The sequence below is a fragment of the Diceros bicornis genome, chromosome 16 (genome assembly GCF_020826845.1).
Source record: "Diceros bicornis minor isolate mBicDic1 chromosome 16, mDicBic1.mat.cur, whole genome shotgun sequence".
NCBI lineage: Eukaryota > Metazoa > Chordata > Mammalia > Perissodactyla > Rhinocerotidae > Diceros > Diceros bicornis.
In genome coordinates, this window is record NC_080755.1 from 25,773,064 (window position 1) to 25,782,956 (window position 9,893).

Here is a 9,893-nt window from a genome sequence, read left to right on the forward strand (position 1 = left end):
TTTCATGTGTGTTATAGATATATCATTTTCCCCTTGAAGTCTTCTGTAGCTTAAGGAATCTCATCTCTTTTAGCCCTTTTGCATTGTAATTTGCTCAAACTGCTCTCATCTTTGGGAAGATGCAAACAGTTTTGGAAGATAGATAGAGTTGGGACTTGAGTTTGGCCTTATAAAGAGAGATACCCAGTGTAGACTGGGCAGAGGAAGGGAGAAAGCAGTGAGACCAAAGCTGAGCGGGTACAGAATGTGATTAGCAACACGTGTATATGTATAAAGACAATGGGTAGACCTGTGTCTGGAAAAAAACATGTTACAAAATAGCAAGGCTCTGGTTGGATAGGCAAAAAGGGACCAGACTGAGCCAAGTTTTCCCTATGGATTTATAGTTTAGATTCGCCTTGACACTCAAAGAGGGAGAGTGTTTGCAACTGCTTTCTTTCATAGAATAATTTGTAATTATTGAAGAAAATTTTCTTCTTATGTAACTCTTCTTTGAAAAACTCGGAAAAATGGCCTTATAAAACTCCCTGAAAAATTAGATGAATTTAATGGTTTAAGACAAACTCCTTAAACTGCAATAATGGTGTGACTCACCCATAAAAATCTTTACAAGCCAAGATTAAGCAATACAACATGGGGCAAGAGAGAGAACGGAAGTGCAGAAAGGGTATGTCTTAAATTAGACCCAGGGCTACTGTTCTCAAAAGTCAATGAAATCAAATAATTTCAAATAATGGTAATTTATTAATACATAATGTTAATATAGATTCGATAAAAGCAAAGAATTGGGAAATCCCATCAAAATCCCCAGTTTTGAGGACAAAATTCTCGAGCATGTGCATTGTTTGATTTACCATTAGAATATTTTTAAAGAGTTCTACAGTTGATATACTGACTTCACCAACATTAGAGCATTTAATGATCACAACAGCTCTGAGGTAGGTAAGATAATTATTAGCAGCCCATGTATCAGAGAAAATGGATTCTCAGAGGTTGTGACCTGAACAAGACTAAAAGGAAAAGTGGCAGATACTGAAGATCTACTAATTTCCAGGGAATAAGCTTTCCAGTATAAAACAACAAGTGAAATTGATTTGATGGAAAAGCAAAGACATACTATTTTTATTTCAACCTCTACGTTGACAGAGAAAGCTTCCATTCTATATTGCCTCAAGTGATTTTAAAACTTGCTTCATGTTTACAGCTGGTAATTATACTTCCTTCTATGAACTTTACTAATTTGAAAGTGGCATTTCTTAATATCAACTCATTCTCAACCATGTTAATGGAAACTAGAGAAACATGGGTAATCCTGAAGGAAAAATTATTCAAAAACCTAACTTTGAGCATGAATTCCAAAATATTTTATTCCTTTGTCCTTTAAAAGATGTCAAAAAATAACAAAGTAACTTATTTTTAATTTTAAACTAATCTGTCCCCCTTCTCTCTGGCAATGATCCCAATAGGAAGCCAAGATAGACAGCAGGTTAATCAGTGAGAAGCAGCTGAAGACCTCAAAGATCCATAAACAGTTTCTTATCAGCAGAATAAGAAATGAAGCGTACATTGCAACATACAGAGTAGGCAGCTTCTTATTTCTTCTCAAGAATGACTACTAGTGTTAGATCTTCTCTTCTTATAAAGGAGCTACAAAAGCAGCAGAGAACTTATATGTGTATATATATAAGATATATATATGTATACGTATATACATATACCTATTTATCAATTATTTATTTGGCTCTTTAATAGAAAGATCAAAATGTTTGCAATAGTGCTTAGCATACCTCTCCTCTAAGAGCCTATGTAAGCTATTTTTTTAAAGTAACAATTTGACATTATTATAAGTAAAGATGTTTATTCTAGAGAATTTGGGTGGGAGCATAAAATTATAAAGAAAACATGTCATTCTAATCCAAACATTTTATTTAATTATGAAATCCCTGAATGGGAACATCTACATTGTTTCAAAAATTTCACTACCTTATATAGTGCTTTGACATCTGTAGGATAGGGTCCTTAGCATGAATTAGAAGGTCCTTCACACTCTAGTCTGCATTCTTCTCTAGCCTCATATTTCACACTCTTCCTTAGCTGCACAACACTCCAGCGAGGGTTTGTTGTTGTTCCTGTTGGTTTCTTTTTAACCAATGGTTCTTTCTATTGCTGATCCCCTGCCTAGAACGTTTAGCTACCCACTCCTCCTCCTCTCCCACCACCCACCCAATTGTTAACTTCCTTCATGGCTGCCTTTATATAACCACCAATTCCTACTCATCTTTTGGATATCTGCTAAGATATCGCTTTCTGGACTAGCCAAGTATGAGATAAATTTCCCTTTTATGTGCTCCTTTAGCAAAGAACTCCTTTACTATTCTCTCTTATAATTCAAGACACCAAGTGCTTAGACAATGTCATTCACCATCATCCTGAAACTCACTGTGAATTTCTCGTATATGTCAGATAGGACATCAGGACACTAAGGAGATACGTGAAGTTTGAAACAGGAAAAAAAAGGATTCAATTTTCAGAAGAGTTAGAATTTTTCTTGGGGTGAGATTAGATAGAATAAGATGAATTGGTAAATTTTTTCTGGATTATTAAGGCAATAAAATGATACTCAAGATTCTTGTTGCTGAAGGACACCCAGAGGGAAGGAGAGAAAAGAAGCACAATGATATGCAAGAGGCTAAAGCAGAGGATCTCAGCCCTAGGGTACATTTAGAATCACCTTGGATGACTTCAAATTTTCAGTTGCCTGGGCCTCAACCCAGAACAATTAAATCAGAATTTCTGGGAATAGGCCCAAGTATCAGTATTTTTTAAACAGTTCTCATGTGATTTATTACAATCAAGGTTGAGAATAATTGATCTATGTTCTTATAGGGGACTTCAAACTCAACAAAATTCATTGTCATTACCCCAAATCAAACTTGTCCTTAAAATTCTGTCATTATATTTTCTATACCTTTTCCTCCCTTTTCTTCCTTCATGGTATCCATTGTCTTTCTTCATCAATGGCACCCATAGAAATTTGAAGTTTATATTACACATTAACAATATTTAAAATATTAAAACAAATAATTGATTCTTCTAATATGTAAACAAGCAGCATTGGAAATATTAAACCAGTAATAAAAAACATAATTCTGAATAAATAATCTTACTGGAAACTGGTCATATTGCTCACGGTCTATGCTTCGTGTACAAAAGATATCCCCAGTGTCTTTGTCTATAAAGAATAAATTGAAGGGCTCTTTGTCCACTCCTGGTCCACTTATGGAGTAAAAGATGGTGTAGTTCTGTGCAGCATCAGATTGGACCTATAACAATAAGTAAAAATTTAGGATAATAAATATCTTCAACCTAACCTCTTGTGATGGTTTATTTTTTATCACTTGCTCTCTTTCCTACTCAACTATTCTTTCTTTCCTCTGCTTATCTATCCACCATCTCCCATATTTTTCAAATTCTTATTCATATTCTGCAATGCACAAACCCACAAACTCTGTCACCTATCTGATCCCAAATTCTTTTGAGGATCTGCATATTTAGAAAAAATTCTTAGAGTTGAATAAACCTTTACAATTCCTATTCACTTATTCTTATTCCTATGTAAAGTATAGTAACACTTTCAATGATTTTGAATTATTTGGAATAAAAAATTTTGTGATTAAAAAAGTAAAAATAATGCAATTTTCCTCCCATAATTAACTCTTCAAGAATTGCATAATTTCAAAACTGGCCTATGTTCACACGCTAGCTACGTGGCAGTGACACTACCTTTTTGGTAAACAGAAATACTGGCCTTTTTTTGTGACGATAAATGTTAATTAAAGTGAGAGGTGAATTATGCAAAATCTGTGGGCATGTCCTTTGTACGTGAATGCTAAAGTCTGGTAGAATATTCAGGAGAATCTGGCTGTAGACCTAAGAGCATCAGAAACTCAAAATATGAAACTTTTTTCTAAATATTAAATATGATTTCTGGAAGAAATCGAGAAAATACACTGACTCACTTCTACAGGATCCTAGATCTGGTGAATAGATGATTCTTATTGGTACCGAGAGGTTAAAGCTCTGGTTCGACATACTGCACAGTTCAAATGGAGAGTTTTAAAAACAAACAAACCAAAAAACCTCTAACATATAAAACCAAACAAGATGAAATGTACCTGTTGAACATGTTGTGGAAATGGACCTAATGAATTCTCCATCAGTGAACATGGAACAGGAGCCCATCGTCTCTTGCTGCGCTTGAGAACTGCATCTTTGGTATGTCTCTTCTTAGGAGCCTACATTTGATGAGAGATGAAGAACTATAGCATTGCCTACCATTCTAGGAACTGTGATTTTCACATATGAAGATTTTCAACATATGTGATTTTCAACATGAAGAAAACAAGTAAGGGGTATACATAACAATATCATGGATAACCCCAAAACCATTTCTGTTTTTTGTTAATAAGATAAATACACACACATGAATAAGAACCAGTTTCACCTATTTCCTGATTTAACCAGTTAACCCACAAAGACTTTATAGGCCATTGGTGAAAGGATATTTTGAGAAGTATAGACCCCCTAAAAATAGATAATCCATTAACAAATATTTAGGAATTGATTTTATTCCACTAAAAGTGGTACAACCAAAATTTGTTAAAACACTAGCTGCATTTCAAAGCATTTGTATGCCTATATAAAGACAAAGTCAGCATTTGTTCAAGTATGTTTTATTTTATGTGATGTAGAAACTCTTTACAATTTGGATATAAAATAATGTTTTGTAAGACAAACATTTTAAATTTGAAAAGTTCTTGTAATCAAAAGGAATTTAGCTGGGAAAGTCTCCTATAAGTTGAATCATTTATTCATAAATCATTTTATAAGACCAAATTCCTTGTGCAGAGTTCACTGAAAATGAGATTTATATGAATTCCAGTAACTTTTTCCTTCCCACTGCTTCATCACCACCACTCACTGTAAGAAAATGAGCCTAGAATCAGAACATTCAAACCAATCCTGTGGGCTGGCCATACTCTATTCTCTGCAGAGAGGGACCCTGTGGAATTTTCGATTAAGATGGGAGTAAGCTTTAGACAATCTCTTCTCCTCTTTAAAGAGAAGCTCAAACCAATAGTCACTTTGCAGAGAGCCACTCGGGGTGAAGTGCCAAATCTCCAGCCTGAATCACTTTTCACTGAGTTGTAGACCCACCCCTGCCTTGTTCTTCAGGTGGTTGTTCTAATTATTGCCACACCTCAAAACACTATCTGAAACCTTTGGTATTCTGACTTTGATCCCTGGCAACAGTTGTTCGTTTTTATATCATTTTGTAAATAACTCTACCACTCCTTAAAACAGTCTAGTCTTTCCATATATTAATTATCAGTGGAATAGACAAGTGAGTGTTCAAGAACAATGATTTTAACATGGAAGGAAGTCTATGAAATGAAGGACCCATAAGCCGATAAATATCGTTAAGTCTTTGCCTAATATACCTTCTTTCCTCTTGCTACCAGTACAACTTCTATCTCTTTCTGTTCTTGTCTCTGACCATCTGAAAGGAAAATGGAAAAACTCTTCTTTTCAGAAGACAAAATGAGGTCACGTGTTGTGTAAATGGAGCCATCTTCTAGAATTCTGAAGTCAGAATCACTTGACAGGATTAGGCTGGCCAACTGGAGACACTCCTTCAGATTCACTGCAGGGAAGAAATTTCACAATAATTCGTAAGATGAAAGAGGAAAAGAACAAGTTTTACAGGAATGACAACTACAAGTTAGTGTGTGAGAAGCAGAAAGAGGGAGGTGACACTTGGAATCTGTTGAGTACCTGCTATTCTAAAACTTAGGGGCCATGAAAATTAAATAGTTAAATTAATGGAGTCACAGTTTCCATTACTTTCATCATAAATTAATTGACAAATAGACATGGAACATCTCCTTAGTGTCACTGGATTTGTTGTTTCCACTTTAACTTTTGTTTATGGGTTTGTATATATATATACAAATTTGTTGTTTTATATTATATGTAGTATAACTGCATGACATCAGTAGATTTTGAACTTGCAATAATCTTTGATAGTTAAAACTATCTTGCAAAAAATAAGAAAACTGGTCTATACTTAAGTAATATTTCTCAGTAATATAGCAAATAATCATTCTATAGTACCTTTTGGAGGTTTAATAAACCCAGTGCTTAGTATATATTATGGTTATTATCAAAATAATTCCTTTACTGATTCATATTTAATACATTTGGCATATTTACTGTATGTTTTTAAAGTATAGACTATATATCTTTTAAGTATTTTGAAAAGATATAAGAGATGAATTTAAAACCTCAGAGCACTGGTCAAAGCAATGTCTATCTTGGAAAGGTTATCACTTCTGTATTCAAGGTGTATTTTTCTAAATGTAAACTTAAGGTTAATGAAAAATCTTTATAAAAGGAATGTTACCCTTGGACTCAGAACATCCAACCCATGCTTCACCTATGGCTGTGATAGGAAAATTAGTTGAAATTTTATTTGACTTTCACAAGGTCTTCTGTGAAATAGATCACATAAATGCTTGCTGGGTAGCTGTTCATTGTCATCAACCTCAAGCACAAATTTTATTTGGGAGCATGTAAATTTTGACACATCTGGTTTATATCTAATCAATTCAAGAAACTTGCTTGGAATTTTGGCAGCAGACTAGTCGATATGAATTAAAATATGCTTCTAGTTTTGGTGCCTTGCTTTGTTTGAACTAAACTAAGATAATTTAGCCCTCTATGTTTGCTAGTTTTTCTGGCAAGAAAAGTATACAGCTAACTTCGTACTTTAATTGTTTCTAACTGCTACCAAAAAACAAGTAGTTCATCTTCCATTTTATGTTGAATTTTAATGCCAAGTTGCTACTATATGGCTTTTATCTCAAAATTTACAAGAGCAGCCTGAAGCTAAATGTAGCAGTTAAAACTATAAAATTCTTAATACCATTTCTCACCTTTGCCTACAAGTGTTTCAGCCTGAAGATGAGAAGGAACTTGAAGAGAAATTTTCTTACAAGCATCGCAAAATAATATTAAAACCTCAAAAAAAAGAAAAACATCAGGAATTACATTTGATCACAAACTTTCACATTACAGTTTTGTCTTATTGATAAAAATATTGTCAGTTTCAGAAAAAGATTAATCTTCTAATCCTTCAATATTTTTCATATTCTTTTATAAAGGAAACAGCAAAGAATGTGGCTTTAGGGGCACCACAGTCATTTAGCATCAGTGAAAAAATTAAAGTGAGTGGTAGTTCTTAGAACTTAAATCATATTGTGTCATTCCAAGAAAATGTGTTACAAACCACTGATTTTATATACAAGTTATCATCTCTAAGGCCATTCATAAATGTCATTCTGAATTTTTAGCATGAAGAAAGTACGTAACTCTGAAATATGATAATCACATATTTGTACACAAATAATCATTTTCACAGCCTCAAACAATTTGAAGGTATAGTTGATTAAGTCTAGAAAATATTTAAGGATTTTGTTTAACCTCCTAAAGAACAAAGCCCACAAATATTCACTGATCTCGAATCCCTCTTTGGACTGACTTGGCATAAACTTCAAAGCCTAAATGATGTCATTCACAAAGCTAGTCTAAAAAGAAATGCATTCAAAATATAGAGAGTAGCCTTCAACAGGGTAAAGATTTTTAATTAAATTCAAGACACAACTATTGTTTTAAAAAGCTAGTTGGTTCAAGGAAAGAAGACAGAGACTATTGGAAAATAAAAGAAAAGCTATCAGTTTAAAGTGTCTATAAGTTCAAAACCTATTTTGCCTCTTTTTCTTGGCATTTTCTGTTTATTTGCTTCCTCTACTGTTTATCAAAATGACTACTTTTTTTATTATTTAAGTGTAAAATAGAGCAGAGCTGGGTTTCCCTGGAAGAGATAGGTCAATTTTATGATCATTTTTTCTCTGAGGACATATTTCTAGAGCTAAGGCACCCATTATTTGGGAGAAAGATAGAAGACTATCAACCACATTACGGATATACACTTCTTTTCAAACTCAACTCAAATCTATTGGATATATTGTATCAGCCTATTTAAATAGTTTGTAATTTTACAAAAACTCTCTTAGGTAGATGATACCAAAAATTAGAATTTAAAAAGTCACGTTTGTTTTCAGTTTTAATTTAAATAACCACTTTTTAAAACTTGAGACATTTTTATTTGTTTGACTCTTTCATATTTTCATTCCTAATGCCAAGGAATGAACTAAATTGTATCTAAAGAACTTTCTAAGCTTAAAGAATTCTATTAGCAATGGTCTAAATATGCAACATGGAAAGAGCATTTTATAATTTAAAATATACAAATATACAAACATATATACCTATACCTATACGTATATACATATATATGTTACTCTATAGAATATATCCACATTCCCACTCCTACCCCCATCTTCTTTTTTTCCTGCCCTAGGACCCCCACTTCATTGGTTCTGCCTCTCTATGGCAGAACCAATGGAGGTTTCCAGAAGTACTATTCCAGTCTTCAGTTTAAATTAGCAGCTCAGTGATTTGGAGGGAGCTGAAGTCAGACACCCTTTTAGTCATTACGGGGGTCAGGGATAGATGGGGAGAGGATGATCCAAAGGATACTGGATAGAGCAGACACCAAAAGCAAAAGAAATCTGGTGAATCCCTTGGGAAGCTTTCACTTTTTACCTAACTAATACTAACTCAAGAAGGTCTCTGAGTCTTTTCCCCTCCAGGCAGTTACAGGTGAGAATATGACCACCAACCCCACATCGTGTACTATTTATATGAAGAAAATTTTTTTCCCCATACAATAAAATCTTTACATTCTGAAAATATAATTTAAAGCTAAAATACTTTGCTAAAATGAAAAAAGAAGGAAATTCAGTGCTTAGAAATGCCAGATGTAGAGGTAGAACAACTTCCCTCTTCACCAAACTTCTTCACCAAAGAAACATTAGCACCTGAGTACACGATTACAAAGCTATTAAAAACCTAAGTGGAAGCCTAGTTAATGGTATTTTTTCAATAACTGTCACATTTTTCTTTATTATTTTTCTCGAGTTAAACCCCTTGCTTGGAAAAAGCTTCGCTCTTCTCTTAGCTCTTCCTGAGTAAAATTAAGAAAGTCCTGGATAACTCACATCTTGACCCAGAATCCCTTTCCTCTTCTCTCAGTTCAGTGGAACTAAGCATGTTAAATAACTACAGCTTATTTAATGACTAGTAGCTAAAGCAAACCTCAGAACCTTTGGGGCCAAATGCCTGAGGATAGAATTCATTCCACTCTTCCTTAGAAAAACACCACAGTAAGACTGAGCAGAGGATGCCCTTGAAAAACTTGAACATCCTAGCAGTGGACACTTGAAGATTAAGCACGACACCAGCCATGACGGATCACAAGTCTCTCAATTCCTCCTGAATTTTTCTCAGCTCTGTTTTGTTTTCCCAGTCTGTCTTCTCTGCCTTCCACTCTCACCTCTACTCTCTTTTAAAGCCAAAGTGGAGGGAAGAAGCAGGTAGTAACATGCTTGAATTCCCTAATCTTTTGGTTGTTACTCACCAGGAGAGAGAAAAGGAGCTGCTTACAGAAGATGCTCCCTGGGGCAGCGGAGGCCACAGCCATCAGAAGCCGTCCCAACGGTCAGGGATGGTGACTGGATAATAGGGCAGCTTGGGATGCACAGGGCGGCTTAAGCAGATTCCCACTGGCTGGCACTTGTTCAGGGTATTCTGCTGCCACCTTGGCACAGATGAGCTTGGTTTGGAGCAGAATCAGGAGGCAAGTGATAAAGGATAGGAGGAGTGCAGAATTACATTCCTCCTATTCCTGGATCAGTCTTCCTCCTTCCAAT

General features: G+C 34.6%; 1 protein-coding gene across 2 annotated transcripts in view; it reads right to left on the reverse strand.

Annotated features, from left to right (window-relative positions):
• The window catches only part of DSC1 (desmocollin 1), a 29,480-nt gene extending 19,816 nt beyond the window's left edge, over window positions 1-9,664 (reverse strand). For both annotated transcript variants that reach the window (XM_058556561.1, XM_058556563.1), the window contains exons 1-5: window positions 9,602-9,664; window positions 6,996-7,080; window positions 5,502-5,704; window positions 4,176-4,295; window positions 3,168-3,323 (exon numbers count right to left, since the gene is read on the reverse strand). In XM_058556561.1, coding sequence (XP_058412544.1) covers window positions 3,168-3,323; window positions 4,176-4,295; window positions 5,502-5,704; window positions 6,996-7,080; window positions 9,602-9,664 — 627 coding nt within the window. The remainder of the gene's footprint in view (window positions 1-3,167; window positions 3,324-4,175; window positions 4,296-5,501; window positions 5,705-6,995; window positions 7,081-9,601) is intronic.
• Window positions 9,665-9,893: the final 229 nt, after the last annotated feature.